General features: G+C 39.9%; 1 protein-coding gene across 4 annotated transcripts in view; it reads right to left on the reverse strand.

The window, feature by feature from the left end:
* The window catches only part of PHACTR2 (phosphatase and actin regulator 2), a 237,490-nt gene that overhangs the window by 16,553 nt on the left and 195,143 nt on the right, over positions 1 to 25,794 (reverse strand). For 3 of the 4 annotated variants that reach the window (XM_019550143.1, XM_019550146.1, XM_019550144.1), the window contains exons 5-10: positions 22,614 to 22,847; positions 18,935 to 19,478; positions 16,940 to 17,136; positions 15,506 to 15,662; positions 12,871 to 12,926; positions 3,951 to 4,012 (exon numbers count right to left, since the gene is read on the reverse strand). In XM_019550143.1, the coding sequence (XP_019405688.1) occupies positions 3,951 to 4,012; positions 12,871 to 12,926; positions 15,506 to 15,662; positions 16,940 to 17,136; positions 18,935 to 19,478; positions 22,614 to 22,847 (1,250 nt within the window). The remainder of the gene's footprint in view (positions 1 to 3,950; positions 4,013 to 12,870; positions 12,927 to 15,505; positions 15,663 to 16,939; positions 17,137 to 18,934; positions 19,479 to 22,613; positions 22,848 to 25,794) is intronic. The other variant, XM_019550147.1, reaches the window with a different exon arrangement.

The raw sequence follows: 25,794 nt of genomic DNA on the forward strand, positions 1-25,794 counted from the left end.
ATCTATGAATCTATGAACCTCCAAGGATGGAGATTTCACTACCTCTCTAGATAACCTGTTGCAGTGTTTTACCAGTGTCCTAGTGAGAAAGTTTTTCCTAATATCCAACCTAAACTGCCCATGCTGCTACTTAAGCATCATCATCTTTAATGCCAGAACAAGGATTTTGGAACAGATATTAAACCTGGTGCTTTACACTCTCAGATAATCTTCAAGTATCGGAAAAGTGGAAGAGGCCTATAAGACAGGTAGACTTTTGTCTCTTCAAGCTTTATTGCGGCTCCCTTTCAAAGCACTGGCCCCTGTCAGAGAGAGAATACTAGCCTAGACTGATCTTATGTCTGATCTGCTGTGGCGATTCCTGGATTTCTAAACCATAACTGAAATCTGGGTTTCTATTCATGTAACGGAGAACTGAAAAGAGCTCTCACCTGCCTGTTGTGCATTTGTGTACAGGCAATATAGGCAAAATTCTGAGTTTGGGGACTTGTGTGCCTGCTGCTTCATAATCACATATCTTATTAATTCTAGGTGATATCTGTATGTGCAGAAGTGTGCAGAAACATATACTTAAATGGGTGTGTGTATAGATACCCTAGATCAAGGGTAGGCAAACTTTTCTGACTGTGGGCCAGAATGATCTACCACAGGTCAAGGGTGATTGGGTGGGTGCTAGTACTTGGTTACTGCTGCTGCCACTTCTCTCCCCAGCAGCATGGGGAAAGTGTCCACAGCCAAAGCCCCATATCCGCAGGCTGGTTCCTATGCCTCCTCAGGCCAGATATGGCCAGTGGGCTGTAGGCTGCCAATTCCTATTCCAGACAAATATACAAGGGTTAGTCAAAGTAATACCTTCTATTGTTTATCTGCTAAGCAGTAAGTCAGCTTCCACATGAGATGCTTCTGCAAGGTCCTGAAAATAAAGTGGGAAGACAAGATACCAAATACAGAAATACTGGAGCGTGCAGAACTGACACATTTAGGGCGCACTTAGTTACTGTGCAGTAACACATGTGTAGATGCCTACTGCATAGTAACACTATGTGTGTGGACTGTCTTGGAACTAACTTTAGTTCCGAGTCAGTCCACACACAGCATTAATGCGCTTTAATGCCTGCACGTGTAGACACCAGCCTATTCCCACTTACTGTGCAATAACTTTAAACTGGAGTAAATGCAAGTGTCAATACACCCTTAAAAACCACTATCAAGAAGAGAAGGTTGCGATGCCTTAAGCATGTCAGAAAAATGGGAGAAAACCGTATCCCCAAGAATATTTTGTATAGTGAGATTTGAGATGGCTCTAGAAAGCAAGGTGACCCTCTAAGGTGGTACCATGACTTGTGTAAAAGTGATGTGAAGTCATTCAACTTCAGTGTAGAAGGCTGGAATGAGTGCACAGAATCCTGTCCAATCTGGAGGGAACATCTGGCCCTGGGTGCAGCTCAACATGAAGCAGCTTTCATGTAGAGGATGGAAGCAAAATGAGAAAAAAAGGGAAGCAACGTGCCGTAAACTTGGACTCCAAATCAGACAACCTATGGATCTGTGAAACTTGTAACAAGCTGTGTCACTCTTGAATTAGGCTTCTCAGCTATAAGCAGATTCATCAGGCCCCTTACTAGACCTCTTACATGTATGCCATGATCCAGAGGGTCAACGGTTGTCGATATAGGAAGCCATGACCATAGAAGGTTCTTCTTGTTGACTTCTTGCCTAAGGGGCCACAGTGAACTCAGAGGTCTATGCCAAAACTGAAGAAACTGAAGCATTATTTAAAAATCCCATTGCAGCATAGATGTGTCTGAGGTACTTCTGTACAGCAGTGCTCTCCCACACACTATGTTGCACATCACAGAAGCAGAGGCAATCTGACCACTGGTATTGACTGTGCTGCCCCATCCTCTGTACAGCTTTGAGGATGAAGGCTGGACTATGACAGTGACTACTTTGGGGTGAAAGTGAAATGATAGCGTGTTGAGCAAGAGTGGCTGCACAACAAAGGCAAGTACTTTCACATCACAACTGAATGGGGCCTGGGTTTTGTGATAGACCACAAAATGAACATGAGCCACCTATGCGATGCTGTAGCTGACAGAGCTAATCAAACACTGGCATGCATCTACTAAGGCATCTCAAGCAAGGCTAAAGATGTCATCCTCCCACTCTACTTGGCCTTGGCGAGACCACAGCTGGAATACTGTGTCCAGTTCTGGGCAGCACACTTCAAGAAGGATGTGGAGAAGCTTGAGAGAGTCCAAAGGAGGGCCATGCATGATTAGAGACCTAGATACTAGGCCATACAGGGAGAGGCTGAAAGACTTGGGACAGTTCAGCCTAGAGAAGAGAAGACTCAGAGGGGACTTGGTGACAACCTGTAAGTATATCATGGGTGTACATCAGGGCCTGCAGGAGCATCTATTCACAAAGGCCCCCAGGGGAGGACAAGAAACACAATGGGCACAAACTGATTGAAGATTGCTTCAGACCAGACATAAGAAAAAACTTCTTTACAAGTTGAGTGCCAAGGGTTTGGAACAGGCTTCCCCCAGCAATGGTACAGTCATCCACCCTGGCGATCTTCAAAAAGCGTCTTGATTTTCAACTTGCTGACCCCAGCAATCTGACCCCAGCAGTCTTTCCTGCCCAAGTGCAGGGGGGCTGGATCTGATGATCTGTAAGGTCCCTTCCAGCCCCTAACATCTATGAAATTATGAAACATCGGAATACATGGCCTTATTCACTAGTAGAAAAAGGCCATTGATACAGAAGGAAACTAGGCTGAAAAATATCTGTGTGATCAATGATAATGTACACATTTTCTGTGCAAGTTTATTATTATTTTTAATAACACTGACTGAGGAAAAAAATAGAAGGCATTACTTTCTGACTGACCCTCATATTGCAAATATGTGTAGACTTACTTTTTAAGGCTTTAAAAGTTTCTCAAAGGAACAGAGAACTGGAAAGGATCAATTTGATTATCAAGTCCAGTCCCCTTTGCCCATTATTTAGGCTAAAAGAGACACCCAAGAACTTAGATTAAAATCCAAAACTGTAACATAGATAAATTACTGTCTAGGACACGATGATAAACATTTTGTATACTGTGATCCTACTTTCTGCTATGAATAATAAATAAGAGATTGTACATGGCTTGTTGACAGAGTTTTATATTCCACTGTTTTATGTGATAATATTCACTCTGATCTTGGCAATTAATGCTAGTGATTTAATGTATCCTCTGTGAGTGAAGATTGTGCCATTAAGGGAGAGATGCTGAGAGATACAGGGTATTGCTGAAGCACAGCAGGTGGGATTTCCAACAGTACTCAATGTACAACTCCCAATGAAGTCAGTGTGGGTTTTACTGATGTACCATTGACTTCAGTGGGAGCAGAATTAGATTAGTCAGGAATAGTTTTGAAAATATTACTCACCATCTCCCAGAAGTATCAGAAAACTTCTTCCTTTCCTTTCAAAGGAGAGGTTTTAGGAAAATGAAGCATATGTTTCTAGCCTAGCTGGTGTATAGGAGACCTGTGGTGGCTCTATGGGCCCTGCACCTCTTACATGCCTCTTTGGAAAATCCCTTAGTTAAGGAAAGTGCTGGGACAAAACATATGGTTGCTCCTGCCTGGTACAGGAGGGTGATGGTATTAAGGAAGACACTTGATGCTTTTTCCCTACACAAAAGGTAACCATAATTTGGTTCAATATTTATTTCCATGATTCAGACGTTGATTGCCTTTTGGAATATTGTAATATATGGAAAATTGGACAGACTGGAGTCACACTGCAGAAGAATTTGGCCCATTATCTCTTAAACAGATTTCACATTTTGGAGGCTGGGGGATGGGACAAGGAAGTTTGTCACTAGAAGTGGGTAAAGAAAAATTCTCATCCTTTATTATAAAAATGAGCACAATATACATGAAACATTTTGTCACCTTTCTACTGAGTCTGCGCTTCAATTCCCTCCTAGCTTCCTGTTCCTCTTCTTCATTCTTCTCTGTTTGTAGAAGAGAGAAAAAAGGGATGAATATTTAACATACGTGTGCACAGTATATTTCTCTAGACAGAAAGCTTTAAAGCTTAGAATATTGGCTTATGCTTATTCATATTTTATTTTTGGGCTCTTACTTCAACCTATTCTCTCTCCTCCCCAGCTCAGTTGTCTTTTATAGTTACTGTCTTATGCTAGCAATATAGCAGAGAATTTCCACCCTGTGAAAGTACATGCATAACTGATTCACTTACCTGCCAGGAGACTACTGCCTTTTCCCAGGGTTCCAGTTACTTTATACTAGAATCAGAGTATAACTGTGTCTACTAGGGCTAAGAAAATAGTTTGCAGTGAATAACTCATCTAAGCAACCCAGCCTCTCTTTTCTACTTATAGAATAATGAGAAGCGGAGTGTGCTGCAGTGATATAGCCACAATGGTCCAGAAAATATATGAGGGGGAAGGATGTTTCTGGGTGACATATCCAGAAGAAGAGCACAAATTTTTCAAAATTGTTTGCTATTGGAAATTGTTCACTGAATTATTTTAATTTTTTTTATTCCATGGCTTGGTCATTTCTTGCTCTCTGTTGTCACTTGATTTTCAGTATTCAAGCTCTTTTTATTAACTGTGATTGACCAGGTGGATTGCAATGTATTTTTTCTGTGCCCTGTTTGGAGGAGGCAAATAACTGCACATGCAAATGCATAATTTCTGAATATATTTGCACTTCTGTCTGAAATTTGCTTTCCACAAACTTTGTGCCTGTCACACTTGATTGTCTGAATGTCTGTAGAAAACAAACCTAAAAAGCAATATAAGTACAGTAAAGCCTTTTTTTTTGATTGATGACTGTTTGCAGACATTTATTTGCATTATTTCTACAGCTTCACTGCTTATGTGAAAGTTTAAAGTCACATTTCACTAGGGCTAAATGATCTCATTAGAAGAAGAGGTGGGTTGAATGGAAAAGTTCAGCTTTATATCCTAATTTCCCCAAAGTCACAATTTTGAATTGAGAGTTGTGGTTCAGGAACAACATTAGTTCTAAAGTTTATCTACCATGCACACGACAAAATTATGTATGAACAAGATTAAAAATACATGGGTTTGATTCTTGACTCTTGTGTGATTAGTCCCCATCCACTAGGACCAGACAAAGTATGTTACCATGCAGGTTGGTCAGAAAGGAGTTTGTAACTTGATTGAGTGCTAAGCACAATAACATTGTTAAAAACTGTACTTCTGTCTTTGGAGCTACATGAATCACTGTAGGCAGATCACTGTCAAAAACTTGTAAATGTCCTTTAATGACGCATAAGCTGATGTATAAGAAACACGTAGAGGGGAAAGAAGGGAAGGTAACAATTCAACAACACAAGAAAGAGCATTGGAGGAAATCGGGAACAAAATTAATCAGCTTCAGCACTGGTTTTTTATAAAAGTTCTGGCACCAAACCTCCAACTTCAGTCGCACAAAAGCACTATACAGGGTTAACATTGAAATTATTTTTATTCTTGAATCATTAAAATAACATAATGTTTATTCATAGGCTCTCTTCTGAAACCCAACCCCTGGACAACATACTCCTGAAGAGGAGATGTAAACTGGCAAAGCTAGAAATATTGTGGAATTTAGTGCAAATCTAAACATTTTTAATTTTCACTATTCTTTAAGAAAGTTGTGGAGTACATAAAGACATTGAGTTTTGAGTGAGTAGTGTTCGCATGACTCCTTTAAGTAACTGATTAAAAAAATACCATTTTAGGGTATTTGTAATAATCCCACCTGGGACTGACCTACCCTTTAGTATAGTATTTCTTTGTAGTCAATAACCATAATATTTAATTAAGCAAGACCTAATTATTTGGGGATTCATTTACTTTGGACTCAGCTTGCCTACAGGAGGTTGTCCCTGACATGATCTCTGTTGGAAGTACTTTATAAAGAGACTGTGACTGAACACACACTTTTTTGTTGCCTGTTTCTGTTATTTTCTTTGTAGAATAAATGATTTATTATTCATAACTTTGCGATTTCTTGTCTAAATCACTGCATCTCATAAGGGAGTAGTAAGAACTCTTATATGAGAAATAGTGGGATCACATCCCTGACATTATATTACAAGAAACAGTTATTAATAATTCAACCTATCTGATTTTTGTTTCAGTAGACCATTATAATTTGGGGGAATAAAATTACTTGGTACTTGGCACAGTTCAAGTTGGCCTGTTAAACGTATTTTGGTTTGTTGAATCTCAGCAGATGAAAGAAATAAAGGTCACATGGCAGAAGGTTGATAACATGTGCACATGTTTGTGGGACCTGATCTATGATCATGTGATTACTTTTAAGCTGTGTGACCATAGAATGGGTCCCTGCTTGTGCGCATCTTCGCTGGTGCCAGAAACCATGCCAGGAACATGATCTAAGTAAGTCAGGGTGGCCAGAGGCACAGGTGGGATCAGTGGGCAGGGTGCGGGGAGAAGAGTCAGTGGGTCCACATGGGGGATTGGCGGGCCCAGGGTTTTTTGGCAGGATTTGGGGGGAAGAAGGTGGAGGCTCATGGGTCCACAGGGGTGGCTGTCTGTTCAGGGTTGGGGGGTTAGAGGGGTAAAAATAGCCTGGCAAGGTTGGAGGGGTGGGGAGGTATAGGAAAAGTTTAGCCCCTGGACTGGGGCCCAGCCTCAGGGCTGTGCTCCAAAAGTGTACGTACATTTGGTTTATCAGGCACAGGTTAGCCCAACCTACACAGTGCACCTCCTTAGGTGCACAAAGTTAGGTCAGACAGGCTATTTTTTGCCTGATCTGAACTCCCCAAACACACATGTAGAATTCAGCACTTAGATCAACCTAATTAGGTTTGGGTTGATCTAAGTGCTGAACTGTGCATATGTGTACTGTACCTATGACCCTGGTTAGGTCCAGCTGCGTGTAACGTCTGCACATATCCTTAGATTCAGAACCAAGCCTGCTGGGATAAAATGGAAGCCTTCATTCAGACAAGAGGCTGAAAATATGAGGGCAAGAGTTTCTTGTTAGTTCTTAGGCAGCTAGCTTAATGCAGCTCTTGAAGGAAATGGACTAGAGCATTTGGAAGCTGATCTGTCAAAAGAAAAACTTCACCAAAAAGGGTCAGAGACTAACTCTCAGGCAGAGCAATTAGACAAATAAGGAATAAGATGGTTACTGCAGGAGACCCTGGATCAGGGGAAAAGACAGAGTTTATGCACTGAACTTGTGTTAAACTGTTTTATTTTTCAGAATAAAACCGAAGCTGTGACGAAAAGGGACTGAACTCTTGTGGCAGCTATCAGGGCATTGGCTAATATCAAGGCATTGGCTGTTGAGTTGGTCCACTGGTTTATGGCCTTTGACACCCCAATTCCATTGCTAAGATACCCATTTCAAACCTACAAAGAATACCAAACATTAGTTATGTATAAGTGCTGTACACACACTGTCCTCAAAAATTCACAGCAACAAGCAGCTACTGTGTTTTCTTTAATAGGATGCATTTTATTTTTTCTTTCTTTAATTGGATGTATTTTTTTTCAAAAGCACCTAAGTGCTTTAGAAACATGAATCCCAGTGGAAGAACTTGGCATTCTTATTCAAACAGGCCTTTTTTAAACACTCACCCATTGAGCCAAATCCTGGCTGCAAGCATAAAAGCTTTCTTGCCCAGGCAACATTGCCCTTGCTCATAATACAAAAGAGGCTTAAATGGGAATGTCTAATTAGACTCTCTTCTGTCCTAGGGGCAGATATCATCTGTATTAGGTGGATAAAACAAACATAAAGTAACTCCATCTCCAACTCCTGAAATGTCCTTCCACAGCTCCACCTATGGAAGCCTTGTGGAATGTTCTCCTGAGGTTTAAAGGGAAGCTGGAATGTGATTGCACAAACTATGGTTTCCTTCCTTTTCTGGCTGCAGTTTCTGGGGCATGCATGAATGTAGAGACCAAGCCAGATTTTGGTCCCAGAATTTTAAGCTGGTATCACTTACAGTGACCTTGAAGCAGAAAACATTACCAGCATTACTGCTGCTGCACATTTTGGCATATCAGACCCTGTCATCTCCTATGTTAGAGGACATTTAATTGATAACAGAAAGTAAGAAAGAGAAGAGACAAATCTTTCCACATAATAACTGTTCTGTTTTCAACTATAAAGTAATCTAGGAGCGTAAAACTGAACTTTCCACTGTGTCCCTGTGGGAATTAGCTATGTTTAGATTACTTTGTAAGCTTGCAAGGGAAATGAAAAAGAAAAGACAAACAAAGCACTAGGGGTTTGGAATGCTGTGGAAAGCAAAGGCAGTTTCTGTTTTCTGGTTTTACATAGAAAGATAACCATTAATATTCCTTAACTAACACCAAAGAGCTACATCGTGTTTCTAAAAAGCCCCTCTTGGCAAGAGGACAGGTACACAGTCCAAAAAGGCTCACTACTTTTTACAGCTACAGAAAAAAAGACACAATCACTGTAAACTAGAGTCCTTGGGAGAGATGAAAATGCTTTCTTGCAGTAATGCAATACTGTAATTGATCGAAGGGAGTATATCGACATGGGATCAGAACCAGTGTACAAGGAACCGGTTTGTGTTAAAAAAACAGGAATCTTTATCTAGGGGCCAGATGCAAATTATACCCACAGATACTTCCACTCAAGTATAGCAACGCCTGCAGAATGAGATGCCTTGCCTCAGGCAGATGATCCAACTAGGCAGTATCTATCCAGCTAGGTTCCCTGTACAGTAAATGAACAAAGATAGGCACCTCTGAAGGGTGAGTGCCCAAACTTTGAGCACGGAGGTGCCTAGAGTGAGCCAATAGGAAAAGGTAGGCACAGGGGTTTGTCAGATCTCCTGTCTTTTCTCTGAAGTTGGGTGCTTGGCTCAGGGCTGCTCTTAAGGGACTATCATCATCTCAGGACCCAGAGAACTCGGAGAGAAGGCAACTAACACCTACAGAGAGCAGCACTGAATTCACAAAGCACAAGAGCTAGAGCAATGGTAATGGTGCTGTATCTTCTGCCAAATGCTTCAGTGATTATCGCACATGGTTAAGAAGTGGGAGACCTAGGTTTTAGGCCCACTTTAGTCTAAGGAAGGTCCACATCTCTCCTTTCTTGGGAGAGCGACCTAAGAACCAGGTTGCAGAACAGTTGGGGTGGAGAGGCACCTACCACACTTTCTGCTCATCCTGGGCCACAGCCAGCTATGAGTATAAGGTTGTGGAGCCAAAGAGAGAAGTAGCAAGTAAGAGCTTAGTGATGAGGACAGTCCCGTGGGAGGAGGGAGTTCTTCATTCTGGTCCTTGCTGCCAGAGTTATTTCTGTTTTTTAACCAATGGCTGTCTAATGTGAAATGCATACACCATCCCAGGAGCTGTGACCACTTTATAGACCAGGGCCTGAGTTGAATAAGAGGTGTCTTCTAGCTCCAGTTTGGATTTCACTGGCATTTAGGGAGCTAGATACCTACCTACTCTATCTGGAACCCTCTCAGCATACTCAGAAGCCAAAATCCAGGTGCTTAGGGAATTTTTAGGCCAAAATGGAGGTATCTAATGAGTCTAGGAACTAAGCAATTTTACAGCTGCTGAAGTGGGTTTGGTGTGGGTCACTTTTTGTGAATTAGGTACCCAAATTCTGGCCAGGCCTTGGTTCAGCTTAGATCTGGCACAAACAACAGCTTAGATCTGGCCTTATAATAATTCATGCAGGTCACTGATTAAATTGTCATAATGTCTTGATGCTTGTGTGAAAGCATACAAAGGTCCAGATGTTTTTACCAACTCATGCACATCTCTCTGATTTAGAAATCAGGCTTGAATCCCACATAACCATGCTCTGTATCCGGAGTTCCTATACTTCAAACTATCACCGTAGAGCCAAATTCCTGTGAATTTCCTACTTTAGCTTAGAATTATTTTTTTCATATGACAAAAGGGTTTGAGTTCCATTTAAATTTGAGGCAAATACTTGGTTCATTTCAAATTATCCTTTCACCTGTTCATCTATCCCAAACTTGTGTCAAAAAATAAATAAAAAAATTCTCCTAGTTGTAGTGCTGCTTAGTTTACATGAAAAAACATTATACTACCAACCACACTATATTTAAAAAGTCAGCAGGAAGAAAGATTTATGAATGAATTTCTGACTCACTCTTAAGTACTGCATACAACAACACAGGACTTTAAAAAAAAAAAAATTCAGAAGTGTCCTCAGGAAGTGGGTGGACTACACAATGCATTTAGTTTAAGCACTGAAAGAACACAGGGAAATCTGCATTGATAATGAGTAAGGAGTTCAATTAAAAACTGAACATAACATCTGGGGCAGGATTTTATTCCATCAATTAGGCATCCAAAGGGACTTGGTCCCGAAATGCAATTCTAGTCCATCCTGCTCAAATTCTGAAAGTCCATTAATGCATCCATTTGTACTACATTGTCATTTTACCCTTAAGACTGAATCACAAAAAAGGCAACAAGGAGAAGGCAGCACCATCCATCTTGTGCCTCAACTGTTTTTATAGACTCAAGCAGAGTGGATCAGAATCATACTTCGGTGCCCAAGTCCATTTACATGCTCACTAAGTGTTTTTTAAATGATCACCTTCAATTTAAATACATTATATTTTAAAAAATTAGTAAAAGTGAGAGCCACATGTGGCATGGACACACATTCGTTCTGGTGTACAGGGTTGATCTGTGGGCCTGATCTGGCCTACTGATCAGCCTGATGTCACTCATACAATATTATATTTTTCTGCACATATTTGTAGTCATATAATTGAATGTTCCACATTATTTTCTTTTCCCCTGCTGCTTTGAGAAAGGCCCAAACAAACACCAAGAGAAAATGACTGGTTACATAGGGGAAATCGTGAGAGTTACTACATAACAAAGTGCTGTCAAAGGTACAAAGTAAACCAACTGAAACAGAAAAGAATTCTTTTTATTAGTCTCTATTAGCTACATTTAGGATGACTGCATAAATTTCTATTCCTGGATGTCTCCCTGAAAATGGGACAAAAGTGTTCATTTGCCTTAAACAACGGATGCCTGAGACGGGTGTTTAAAATGGGACTGTCTGGAAAACAGGATGTATAGTCACTGCAGCTGTATCTTTGCTATTATTTTCAACAATAACAGGAAAAAAAGAAAAAAAAAGTGCTACATGTGGTTTTTAACTTGACTATGCAATTTTGCATGTTGGTAGATTAGCTGTGCAGAGCTACTTGGAGATGAGATGTGCGACTGAAATTCCCAAAGTCAGTTGGTATTGTTTGTGTCTTGCTGTGTTTTAGAATCATCTTTCCCATGTGGTTCAGCATTTGCAGACTACTTATCACGTAAATATATACACACTTAATATTTGTCTTTATTACGTCTGACAACGTAATATATAAATTTGGAATTTTGCATGCTGAACATCTGTTGAGATAATGTCTTGGCCAGTAGCTTGTTGAACCCTCTCCCGTGTACCACAGCACATAGCAGATAACCAGAAGTTACAGTTTAAACAATGGTGCAAAGTTATCTTTTGAGAAGCTGGATGACAGCAGTGGTATTTTATCAGCTTTAATGGTTTTTCTGAAAGCCAATAACATTTTTTTCCAGTTTGTTGGCTGGGTCACCTGATGTTGCCAATATCACTCAGATTTCACTGGATGTGTAATCCATGCTTCTTTTTTGTCCTCTCTTCTATCAGCATGCTGCATTTAAGTGTGCCAAGATAAAATCAAGGTATGAAAAAGCTGACTGTGTGTTTGTAGCACTACACATACTGTGTCATCCATGTGAAGGTAAGAAGATTGCCACACATCGGGTCTAGATGATTTTTTGTTTGGTTGCAAAATGTGATAGGGTTTCCAAGGGTACTATCTTTCCGATATTTATTACCATAATTCATTAATAGTATTAGGAAGCACACATGGGATGCAAGCATTTAGAAAGTAAAACAGGCTTCCTGCTCCAAAGTACACAAGCGACAGAAATAAAATGGAAGACCAACATGCAATCAAAATGTGTCTGATATACCTAATCAAATTACTTTTTAAAAATGAAATAATAATAATAACAATCAATAATATTCAGCTGTCCCTCCACCTTTTTAAGATTATTGGTCAAATTTCTTGCAGAAATGGAAGGTAAGTATCTCAAGGAAGGATTTCAGAGATGTAGTAGAAACCTTGTGAATTGGTTTAGTGAGGGTGTTTTGGGAGTGGAGGCACTATGGAAAAAGGCACAAATATATGCATGAGTGAAGCAGATATAAAAGTAAGCATGGCTAGCCTAGCATCTAGCTGTGTGGAAATCTTCCTACTCTTTTCACTACAAAAGGAACCCACAAGCATTATTGCAATTTTAGAAAGGAAGTAATTTCTTGTCATTTCTCAGACATTTTCAAAGAATTGAAGCATACCTTATCCTTCCTTCAGGACACTTCACCCTTCTATCACTGTTTATAATACATGCACCCATTTCTGCCCTGACTTAGAGGGTCCATAAGATTTTCCTTTTTTCTCATAAAAGTTAGCGGGGATTAATTAAATAATTCAAAAATACCTTTAAGTCACGCTTAGGTGCATGACTGATTTTTAATAACTTTAGTGGTAGATTCTACCCTCAGCCATATTCATGCAGCTTGCTGTGGGTATGACCGACAGTATGTTTTAGCCTGCTGAATGCAGCCTGTTTACAGTATGACCATCACAGGCTTATGGATGGGTTTGTTGTCAAGATACTTTCATCAGCATCATTTTTCTCCAGACAGGTTTCCTAATAAATCCAGCAGATGTTGTGCTTATGTGCTGAATAAGTAACCGTAATCTGCATAGAATACTTACGCTTTAGAATGTTTCTTTGCTCTAGCTCTTCAGTTGTGGGCCGCTGGCTAAGTCTCCTGTGAGAACAAATTAAATGACCAGTTAGAAATAAAAAATCTATCAATCAAACATTGAAAATAAAAACTTAAGTTTGTAACACAGTTCCTATAATTAATCTTCTAAATGGAACCATTAACACTATTTTTTTTCACTGAGAACGAGGTGTGCAATCACCCAGATTATCTGCATACACAATTACCATGCCTGTATGCATAAAAATGGGTACAGAACAGGCACATATCTAACAAGATGAATAACTGGGCACATGGCCACACAAATAATAAGCATGTGACTTCAGTCATAGAAGTGTGGGCAAACTTTTAAAGACTCCATTTTGGGATACAGTGGGGACATCTACACAAGGTGCTAAATGTTCAGTAGACTAATTCTACTGTGCATTAATGTATCACAGCAAAAGCTGTGTTAATGCACTAATGCACAGTAGAATTAGTCTACTGAGCATTAGCATCACTGACAAGGTGGATGCTGACACTAGTGTGCAAAAGTGATGGTTATTATAGGTAACTAAACTTAGTGCGCAGTAACTACGGTGCATTAATGTATGTGTAGATGTGCCCAGCATGTACAAAGGACTGTATATAAAGCACCTATATTGTTGTGGAATATACTGTGTGATAGTAGGAATATTTTAATACATTTTTAAAAGAACTTCTGCCTATTTTATTTTTTTTAAATGCAAGGATTTCCCATTTCTTACTGACTGCTATATACATGCAAAGTCTGATTTAAATCAAGACGAGTTACTTGTATGTAAAAATGTACCTAAGCATTTTTTATGGTGAGAGAGGATTTAATTTTCAGACTTGTACACTGCAGAACATGGCTGGTATTGCCATTATGTTTATTAAACGTATTTACTTCTGAGCTGAAGAGCAACAGGAGAAATTTCAACCCGGAATTTGATTTTGGGTAGCTGTAGAAGTTAGAAGACCCAGAGGTATCTCCCCTGTCTAACGAAACTCAGACTGGCCCTTCATCACTGGCAAACCTTAGCTGAATTGCAGTGAGGCAAACTGCTTTGGAGGAAAGCTGGACAGCTGAGGCCGAGGAGCTGAGCATTGCAAGATGGACTTTCTGGGTATGGAAGCAGAGGAGTCCACAAACACACAGAATTCCATTGGCTTCACTGTGGGGCAGGAATCAGGTAAGGTGGTGCAGTTCACCAGGTTAATCAGATATTCATTACCCGTCACCAAAATGCAGCCACCTCTGGAGCAGAACATGCCAGCTGTTATGCAGTACCAGGAACAAGAAGGAAGTGCAGGACAGGAAGCAAAGAACAACTTGCTCAGTTTAAACTATGAAGGCAATGTAGATAACTCCATTGTTAAGAAAAGAGACTCTTGAATTCCACATTTTCACTTAACGAATGAAATCAAATTATTTCACTGGCTCTTGAGTACACACACCAAGTGTTCACAGAGCTGGAAAAACCAATTCCTCACCAACTCTTATTTTGTTCTTACAAAATGTTCTGGAATTGGAAAATGACAATTTGTCAACACTGCTACCTCCTTTTTTGTGTGTGTGCGCAAAATCGCATTGTTTTTGATTAAACCTGCTTAAGCCTAGGAAGGAAGAGAAACGTCCACCCCCAGCAACCAATGGCAAATACTTAGGAAACTCATCCAGAATGCTGGAAACTCAGATTTGGAGCAGGCTGCTAAATCAATGCTAAAAAGTCATTCTCTTTTAGTTAATAAATAATTTAATATGCACTGGGGCAAAGAGAGAGTGAGTTCATAATTCAGTGGCTAGAAAGCCTGGTTCAAATGCCTGAATGTAATGAATCCAGGCCTAGCTGGAGCTGATCAGGGCCCTGGCTGAGTCATCCCCAGAGCCCTCAGGAGGCGGCCCCATCCACACTGACCTATATAAACTCAGACCAGCCAGCAGAGAGTTGTCTGAGCAAACAGACTGCCTGGCTGCATCTCCTGACCTGTCTTGTTCCTACCTAGAGATCCCACTTGAACCCTGCCTAGCCTTGACCCTGACCTAAGTTCCAGCCTGAACCTGTACCTTCCTCCTGCCTGGATCCTTGCCAGTATCTGCCTGTCACTGCTCCTGCTACTGTGCTGCTAGGTCCCTTCCTTGATTGCTATGTTCCTGTCTTGCTTGCTTCTGAGTGATCCCTCCTCTGGCTTTGACTCTGTGACATGACCAAGAGTTTGTCATGACCTCTGGCTTCTTACTTTGGACTCAGACTGATATCCCGCTTGATCTCAGTGGCCTCTACTCTAGCATGTCTGCTTGACTCACTGCCCACGAGTCCACCCTAATGCTGATCTGGAGCAGGGACTAGAACCTAGCACCTTAGCCACTTTGCTATCAGCTATTCTCGGCTTTCTTTTTCTGTTTTTTTCATGAACATTTTCTAAAGGTTTACATTTGCTCCACGTAAGAAAGCAAGCCAATGCTGAAACCTTGAATTTTTTTGCAAAATGAAAAGCTTGTTTTCCAGCCAGCTTGACCTAAAGTAACCTGCACCAAATATTGTGGCCCTCTTTAGGTTGTAAGGCAATGTTCTCGATTCTCTCCCCACCTTGCAAACCCACATTCAAATTGCAACTGATACCTTACTAGCTTCGTTCCAATCTGATGTCTGATTTCCTGCCTCTCCTCTTCAGATGTACGTTGCAAGATGTTTTTGTCTTCCAATTCTTTCTTAGATGGTCTGTTGCCAAGTTTGATAGCAAGAGTATCCCTACGACGGATTTTACTTGCCAAAGAGCCTGAGGGAAAAAGGAGGAGGGCAGGCTTAGTTCATTCATGCTCAGGTTACAGATGCAAACTCTCAGCAAGGATTTTCATACATCCCCCTAGCAGCCTCTTTCCCCACATGCAGGAGAGGAATTTTAATTAACATCAGAAGAAAAATAGTTTCAGCACAGCTCATGATGATAGAAGGCTGAAGTACAAAAGAATAAACTAACAGCCAAGATCTTAGAGGGCAGTGAGCAAATATACAAGCATTGCCTGTCATCTGTGAAGTGATTTGATAAAAATCTGAAATCTGATATATTACAGGTTGTTTTATTTGCTTTCAAACTCCATGCTCAGCAAATGCTTTGCCTTAGCCTCAGACCCTTCAGTATGATTGTCACCTTTCCCTCACTCCCCCTTCTCATTTTTTAAACTTAATGCTACCTAACACTTGGCTTTTCATCTTCATAGCACTTTGAAAACATTAAAATCAAAGAGAATTTGCAAAATTTAGAGAATTCTGCATTTGCAAAGAAGAAAGTACATTTAGTTGCTCTAAAGTATTCTAGATGGAAAGCCCTGTGGACTGAAGTCATAGGTTCATCACAAAATGGGTGACAAATGAAAATGGTGGTGTAAGCTTCCTACCAATATGCTTCAACCAACTAGAGAAACAACCAAAGTTAGGAACAAGTGGATATTGGCTCATTCAGTTTCCATATTTAGATTCTCTGCCAAAGGGAGCTAGATAAGTTACTTGACAGCCACATTTTATGACGTAAGCACCTCTAAGGCAAGTATGAGACTAAGACTACCACAGAATCACTTCACACAAGATGTACTGCTCCAAGAATGGATCAGGTTTCAGTTAATACAAACCTGAAACATATCTATACCAAAGACAGGGTGGTAAAGGACTTCAATCTCATTCCAACCCCGCTGGCCTACACAGTATCCCTGTGGGAAACACTTTTCATGTGGTCTGTCTTGTCTAAAACCAGCAACCAAAAGGCTGAAATGCTCATTCACCTGCCTTTTCTCTACATTCAGACTAGTCAAGCTGACTATGGAGATATGATCAGCTCTCTCATTATCCCGAGGCAAGCTTCCTCAGATTTCAAAACTTTAATACACACATGCACATAGAGACTGTCCCTCTTTGCTAAGAGAAGTCCAAAGCCGAGGCAGAATTCATTGCTTTAAAAAACAGTTGACATAAGCTGTCTGCTGACTGATGGATTTTCTTTTGTCATTCTGATAAAGAGATTTCCTCTCCCCTATGCATCCCTACTTCAACTATTCTTACTTTCTGCACTTGCATTGTCATCATCGTCATCGTCATCATCAGTGTAGAGTATTGGCCCATCGGAATCGGAGTCACTGGTGTGGTTCTCTTTGCTGCTATCACTTTCTGGAGGGGCAACGTTCTCAGAGGGCTCTTCTGGTGGTTCAGCACTTGCTAGGTTAGGAGTCTCCTCTTTTTGGTCTTCTTGGGTAACTGAACTGCAAATTCATAATAAAGATACTGTAACATTAACCCAAACAAAAGGGCACAGCAGAGGGAGGCAGCCTGTACAAGCAAGCATGACAATTCAGGCTAGATTATTCCAGCCTGTAACTCTTCACAAAGAGGGATGCTGCAGTGCTTATGTAAACAAACCATTTTATGATTTAATCCCAGCCCTGCAGCAACAATAATTTATGATATGTGCTAACAACTAACAAGAGAGGGAAGTAAAAGGGGATAGGGAGGTGGGTTGGACTATGTACTCTAACAGGTGTTGGGGTGGGCCAGTGTTTTAAAATATAATTACAATTCTCTGCTCACACTTTATAACACCTGATATTTGTATAATTTACCAGGCTGAGAGATGCCAAAAGTTTATCAATTAGGTCCAACTACTATAAATTGTGGTTTGCATGTAGATTCAGATATTGAACTGAGATTTTGTAGAGTGTGATTTGAACCAAAAATGTATTTTAAAACTTTTGTAATTCACTTTCACATGACTCTTCTCATATCATCGTGGGACATGAATAAAAGATCTACTTGCTGTTTTGTTGTCAACCAAGTGCTTATGTTGAGTCAGGAAGCAACTAAGCAGTCAGGTTATAACAAATGACATTTTGGAGAACATTAAACATCATGAGGGAATGGAGCAGAGATGCTGGCAAAGGACACACTGTGCTTGCTGGTGCCTTTGAGACATTTCATTGTACTGGAAGTCCTCACGGGCTCATTAGCCATGGTGTGGCCGTCCCCTGTGCAAGATGCAAAGGGCATGGAGGAAGTGAAGCTTCCTGTGCCTTCTCTCCCACTTGCATACTGATATGAGGTCAGCCACTACCTGGCCTATCATTTAATCAAGTGTTCGTCCATTACCTTTACTGCTGCTTACAACAAACCAGAAGCAGCCTGGAGTCTCTTTAAATGTGGTTAAAAGATCTTAGTTCAATAGTAATTTTCTCCATGAATAGGTCACAAAGGAATTGCAGGAGATCATTATCAAGGAGGTATGGAGAATGCAGTGGGTCATAATGAGCAATCAATTACTGGTTTACTCTCAGGACTGAGAGCAAGAAATTCTTGATTTATCATTCCAGCTGGGATGCTTTGAACCACCTCTCTACACCTCAATTTTGCCATTTCTAAAACTAGAATGTGAATACTTTGTCTCTGTTTCACAGCAGTTTTGTAGGAATTAACATTCATGAAGTGCATTGAAGTGAAGGTGAAAAGCATTAAGTGATACCATAGCTCAAAAAGCTTATGAGAAAAAGTTTCTTTATTAAGACTTCTAATCAGTTCTGCCTCTGGAAGAGATACCTTGAAATCACCCTGTCTCTAGTTGCCTTAGGGTTTAGTAGTGATGCCCAACCAGTGCAGTTTCTGGGTGCCGAATGGCAATTTAACTAGCTTCATGGAGTCTCAGAAAATCTAATTCATGAAGTACTGTTTATTTTTTTCAGACAGGGAGAAAAGAAGAAATTATTGTTATTACAAATGTTATTTAGTTTACAGTGGAGTTTTACAGGAATGTTTTTCTTTCATGCATTTTGCTACATTAGCATTTAGCCAAGACAGAAATGTGGAAGTCTACAGGCAACTAAAGATGAATAAAAATGAAAAACTTAGTAAATACATTTTTGGATCTATATTTTGGATCTATAAAGTTTGGTTTGATTGGTAAGCAAAGGTTCAGGTTCTGGACTGGGAGTGTTCCTTAGGTTATCTGAATAGTTTCACTACCCTTAACAATTAATGTTTACCAGAGTACTTAAAAAGGCAGTAAAGTCTTACCTTTGTGCATCTTCACTAACATGAAGGCTGTTGTCTAGTGCTGTCCTGCTTACATTCTCATTCTCTGTTTCACATTCAGTCTGGAGAAGATGGTTAGCATCTGAACCAGGGACAGAAAGGCCTGTGCTGGGACTAACTGGTATATCTTGCATATCGGAGGAGACTGTGGACTGACTGGCTAGAGTAGGAAGAGATGGGGGAGGAGGAGGAGCAGTGGTAGGAGGAGGAGGGACAATTAGCTTGATCTGCTGGTCAGTATCTTCAGCTTCTGAAATGATAAATGAAAGTTGTTTGGGCACAGAGTTTTCCACTTTTGTTTCTAAATTGTTGACTGCTACATTTGAGGTGGACGAAACTGCCCCATCTGGTCCTGTTCGTGGGCCTGACTGTTTTGTGGGTTTTTTCTTGCCCTTAGCAGTCCCTGATGTGCCTGTTTTACTGGATATTGTCTCCTTTGAGGCTTTAGGATGAGATGATGTAGATGAAGGAGCTGGGGAAGAAGACAACTTGGAGGCTTGTATTTTTTTTCCATGAGAGGAACTAGCTAAAATGAAAAAGGACAGATATTTTACCACCACAACAATGCAGCATTTCACTTTAGAGCACAAGAAATGAATTTTGCAGTGATATTTTTACTAATTAAATAACTGAACTTAGTACATATGGAAGGACCCCTACTATGCGGTGACAAAGCATGTGCACCAGCTTTAGAGATGGGAATACAGGAGCACTTGCCCAAAGGTCATGGAGGAGATCAATATCAGAGTTGAGCTCCTGACTTCGCTATTCTGTACCAACTGCTAAAATGTGCCTAGTCATAACCTGAAAAATCCAGCTGTTTTTAAAAAGATGCATTTATTGTTCTTACTATAGAAATAACTATATCAGAGAAAAATTTCAAAGTACCTGAGCAGCTGAGGAATCTGTCTTAAAAGTTACTTATGCAGGTAGAAGCATAAATAACTACTGGCTTCCAATAAAGCTTCAGTTTTATTTATTCAGTTCCAATAAAAATCCACTTTAAGACATACTCTACTTTTAAGTGTTTTTAAAAGGAGCAGATTATGCTGGGAACAAAAATACAGCTATTGACCAAATTTATTACCATGAAATAAGCTCATGATCTAAAAATAACTCTCATACATAGTTTGCTTCAGATCTTAAACAGGAAAATAATAATCAAGCATATTATGCTATTTTTTCCTCTAATCTGTTATTTGGGATACTGGCACCTAGAAAGCAATGTGTTCTTCTATGCAGCTGAAAAAATCTCTAGAGTTTCATTTTATCACCGTGGGCAAATCACTTGCTGTCTTTCTAAGTCAACTATAAAATGCATTAATATGAACTTCCCTGAAAAGCTGGTATTGCAAGTAAGCACTGTCTTATAGGCAACTAACTTATGAGTCAATTGAAGAAACACGTTTGAGACAAGCAGTGGGAGCCACACTAAGAACAGGATAGCTCCATCTTGCATTTATTTTTAGCAGAACAGTTTCTGTGAAGGTGAAGATGAAGGCTGCTTACAAAGGACTCAGTCCTTTAATGTGTTGAGCACATTGGCCTTTATCTAACAAAGCACTAATGTACAGACTTAACATCAACTAGCCTCAGGCTTGAAGTGAAGAACCCCGACATAATGTACATCAATCTATGATTATCACCAGGTGAACTTCTGAAGTTGTCTCCATTAAAAAGATGTAATTATCAAAACCTCTTTGGCCTTGAAATGAAGCTGGAAAACATGACAAAATATCTTCTGAAGAGATCTCCTCCCCCTTGGTCAGAAAGATCAATTATTGTTGTTGTCAGTGCCAGCTGAAAAGTTTTATGTCAAAACTTTCTCCTTTGGAAAATTGTGTTTTCATTATTTTTTCACCCACAACAAGTCCCTTCTTCCTGTGGAAAATGTTGTTTTGTGTAAAAAGCAACGCACTACATACAGAACCTGAAATATTACCATTTATAAATGCTTTGCTTTGACACCACATGAGAACTATTGTTCTATTGCTATACGTCCTCAATCCCCTTTATAGGCTGGGCTCCCTAGCTGGATGATACATTCTGTCATAACATGATGGGCAGGGATTTCCACAGTGTACTTCCTTATCATGGCAGCCTAGCCTATTGAGGACAATGGGAATGTAGGCACTGAAACTACATGTCTCATAAAGCACCTTAGCAACACTTCCATTTTTATGAAACAGAGTTTTTGCATGGGAAGTTTAGAAGAAAACTATTTCCCCCATTTTCAGATGTTTGTAATGTAAAATGTTACTTTCAACCAACTCCTTTGGTAGCTTATGTATTGCCATACCTGGTGCCTTACCTTGACTATTTTGTGCTAAACATTTTTAAATCCAGAACTATAAAAACCAGATCACCTAATATATCCACCAAATCTTAAAATAACACTGAGTGCCTAATGTCCATATAAATGATTGGCACAGTATGTATTAATATACCAAATTTATCTCACTTATACCCAAATCAATCCCAGTATTTTTATGGAGCTGCAGAAATGTTACTGAAGGCTGAAGCTGACCCAAGGAATAGCACTTGTCTTAAGCAAATTAGTGAAATATTTGATGTTTTAATCCCCATCTTTACTTAAATCCCCTGTGGGCTTTACCTTGTCAGTGTTCCCTCACCAAGAAGGAACTTAGTTTTCCACCTTGATGAGGAGTACAAGTAATGCGTTCTGGGTTATCACAATGTTTGTCCCTGCAATCAATTGATGTAGCAAGGACAGCTAATGTAAAGTTTGTGAATGGGATGTTTTTATCACACAGTCATTATTAAAACTTGAGCAGCTTAGTAGTACCTTCAGATAGGTTTCATGCTCTAAAAATCTGCCAACATTTGCAAGGAATGAACGGGGATGTATTTGGAGAGAAGAAATGGAGACAATGCATTGTGAGCTTTCAAGAGGACAGAAAATGCAAGTACTGTAGGAGTCAGAATACTGCATCTACAAGTGAATCAGTTATAAAGTCACTTGTGCTTTAGTTATATTCCAATAGTTTAAATTTATGTCATTCTATAATTTATGACCATTTAAATTCAAAGGATATTCGAGTCCTAGGCTTGACTGCTTATATTATCTCATGTAATGTCATTGTTATATTGCAGTTATTTGCCACTTAGTTGGCAGCACGTATTTTCCATAGCCAAGGTATTCCGTATCTTAACAAACCATCAGTCAACTGAAGGAATAATTGGTCTTTTCCAATGAGCTAAAATTTATCCTACTGGCTAGAAGAAAGACTGCTTGAAGGTTTTTATGGTTTTAAAACCTCAGAGCTCATAGTCTCCTTTCAAATTTGATGGAATTGTAGTTATTTCCATAAGAAATTTTATTTCCAAGACTAATTTTATCTTAGAGCAACCCACATGAATTTGGCCTTCCAGGTCATCTCCAAAATCTCCCCAACACCTCCCTGTGTCCTTGGCTTGTAGTTGCACCATCACCATATGACCTTGCATATACATTTATTAGACAGCAAAGTGATGAGTCCTCTTTAGGGGGAGCTTTTATACAAAAAAACCCATAAGCCCAGTGGAGTGCCAGGTCACCCAACAGGGACATGTCTATTAATACATTACCATTCAAGCAAGGAACAATCAAAGCCAAGCATCCCCATGCACATGCACCCGGCACTGCCTGTGCAGTACTCACCAGCTTCTCGATTTGCACTGTGGCTCGTTGGCTTGGGAGGTGGGGCAGGGGGCTGTTTAGTAGGTGCCTTGACTTTTTTTTTAACATGAGATGCTTCATTATTCTTACGGCTTGTGGTGGTGGAAGCAGCAGTGACATTTTTTGGTGGTATCGGTGCTTTTTTAGCTTTAGGTTTAGACTTAGGTGGTGGTGGAGCATAGGATGCCGGTGTTTCTGGATACTTATCTGTACTTTCTATAAACAAAGTGAACAGAAGCCAACTGACACAGACATATGCCAGGTACAATCAATGACAAGCTGGAGAGCAATAGCTACTTGGTTCAGCTTATCCTCTCGGGAATCAGACGAGTGTCCCTCATCTCGTACTTTATAACAAAGCAACAGCCCAGAGAAGTATGGCTCAACTGAACGCAGGACACTCTCTCAGTTGCACTTATCTCCCTGTTCCGAGCTGTGCTGTCTTCTGTGGTTCATTGTGGCCCTCACTAGTACTGTCTGGCTTGGTGGCTGGAAACAGAGCTGGTATTAGAAATTTAGAGACCACCATTTCCCCCTCAGGCAAAATCTCCTGGGTTCTTATCCCCACCAATGAAAGCAGAAGACCCCAAAGTTCAGTGTTTAAACCTATGAAATGGGAGATTTCTTCAGCCACGGTTACCCAAACTGACTATGGGTGAAATGTTCACCAAGAGGTAGCCCACTATGCTGTGCCATGGCAGTCTTCCTGGAAAAGACAACTTTATTTGGGTACCTTCTCTGACATATTTCTATTCTTCAGACAGAACTGAAGCTAAACTAAACAGAATGTTATTTGGCAGGGCATTGCTCGCTCCCTCATAAATGTACTTTAGCTATAATTGCAGATGCAGACAGTGGTGTCAAAAATCAATAATTCCTTAATCAATGTGGACTTTGTAGTCTACATAAAATTCTACATCACGTGGTTGCTAGTCAATATCTAGCTGCTAGACAGATGGAAAGCTTTATCTACTCCATCAGACCAGCCCAGCACTTTTACAGCCCCAAGGTAAACTTTCTGACCTTTTTGAAAAGCGTTTTATGCAACAGTAAGGATTGCATCAATATCACAAGTGCATTGCTTGCCTGTCAGTGACAAGCATAATGTTGGGCAAAATATAGGAGCAAAGTGCAAACTTAGAGTACTGCTAACAATAGCTACGTTGGCATCACAATATCTGCCCTTACACTCTGATAAAAACATTACAGCCACATACTCCATGTATCAATTGGCCATTCCTGGATCTTCTTGCCTTGCACCCCACTCTCTTACTTTATCTATAACATTAGTAGGTACAACACGCACACATGTATTAGACAGTCATATTGCTTCATCTCTGTGAGTGATGGGCCATGCACCCTCCTATCTCCACTCTTCCTTGGGAGGTGGATTAGATGATGTCCTGAGGTCCTTTCAAGCCCTACTTTTCTATTATTCTATCTCAGAATCAGGATTCCACCAACACAGGGGTCTATGGATAGTTAAACTGAGCCTAATGGTCACCTATAGTCATTTAAAGGCGCCTGGAAACTTACCTGGTTTTAGTCTATTTATACTGTTTACTTTTTTGTTCTTTATCTCCAGCCTAAACTTATGGCATTATGGATTTTTATGTCCTTACTCATATCATACTTCCAACAACTTTGTCATCTCTTAAATGGAGGGCTACCTTTGCTAATCAACCCAGGAGTTATCTCCCTCTTCTCCTACTTCTTTCTCTAGAAACTCAGGGGTCTCAAGAAGAGGAAGGATATATGCAAAAAGCTTTTATTTCCTCTTCTATGGCAACAAGCATTTTTGTGTGCAAATCTAGGCATTACAACACTTGTGCACTACCTCAAAACTCTCTTTAGCTTCCCTTTTTTGTCATTATTTTTGCTTTGGTGCAGAGAACAAAGGCATCAGGAGTGACCTAGAGAAAAATGAATAACCACCACTTATTTTAAGAAATAAGGTTGTGACCGCAGATTTGGATAATTCCCCCACACAATAGAAGGGAAAAGCCAGAGGAGAGAGGTCAGTCCAATGGTTGCCTTGGTTAAATCAAGAACTGGACCTTTTATTAAACCAGCTGCTAAAGGAAAGGATCATCTACCCCAGCTCTGCAGAAATTAAATCAATTAATGAAGCATCTTGTGCTGTCCTCAGTATAGACATGCACAGATTGCTTTTCAGGCACAGATACTAGTTAGCTTTTGGCAAGTTTATCAATTGATGTCCTCTGAGAAAAGGTGGTTACCTGAAATGAAATGCGATCAACTTACAGAAGTTTCCAGACAAGGATGGTCCAGTAAGTCCCCAGTGCACAGGACAGACAATGCAGGTTTTTCTCAAATTGCCAGTAGTTTAAAAGGCGTATTACACTACAAAGCAGATCTATGTTTGGGAACCTAGACCCAGATGCTCAGATGTAAGCAGATGGCTACCTCCTATTTAACTTTACCTCCATTCAGTTATTCACTGGGAGTCAGAAGCCTAAATACGAGTGTGACTTCTACAGACTGAGGATCTGAGTTCAGCTACTCAGGATGGATAAAAAAGCTATAAAAACATGAAAAATGTGATTATCAGTTTAAATAAATTGACTTATTTAAATGACTTTTGTTTTAAATTAAATTTAAATTCTTTTTTTAAAAGTAAGACTATTTAAAATAAATTTGGAATGGAGACCATCTGATTTAAGGCCCAAACATTCTATAATCTTTTAAAATAATTTAAATAATAATAATATTCAAGCAGAATGTATTTGTTGATGAGGTATTAAAGAAAGTCTAACCACTGAACTGGTGGAAGTCACTGATGAAGCACATGGAAGAAGTTTGTTCAAGTCCTAAAACACTCAATTGACTGCAGTAGCCCCCTCTGCAGGGGCAGAGATTTTATATTCCTCATTGCACATTATTCAACTAGTTTATTTCAATGACTAGTCCATTCAAAGTTGAGAAATGAGTTAGGAACTTAAAAAGCAGGAAAGCTCATCTTTCCTCTTCCAATATATGAACAGAAGTAAGGTCTGAGAAGATAAGATCTATTAGTTTTAAAATATAAGACATAATTGTAGGACATAATGACCTGAAACAATCAACTCAGTTTGGCTTATTAATTAAATATAATACTTCATTTGTTTAATAAATCAGCTAAGAATTAAATGCAAAACATGTT

Source organism: Crocodylus porosus, unplaced genomic scaffold (genome assembly GCF_001723895.1).
Source record: "Crocodylus porosus isolate Cpor-Errol unplaced genomic scaffold, CroPor_comp1, whole genome shotgun sequence".
NCBI lineage: Eukaryota > Metazoa > Chordata > Crocodylia > Crocodylidae > Crocodylus > Crocodylus porosus.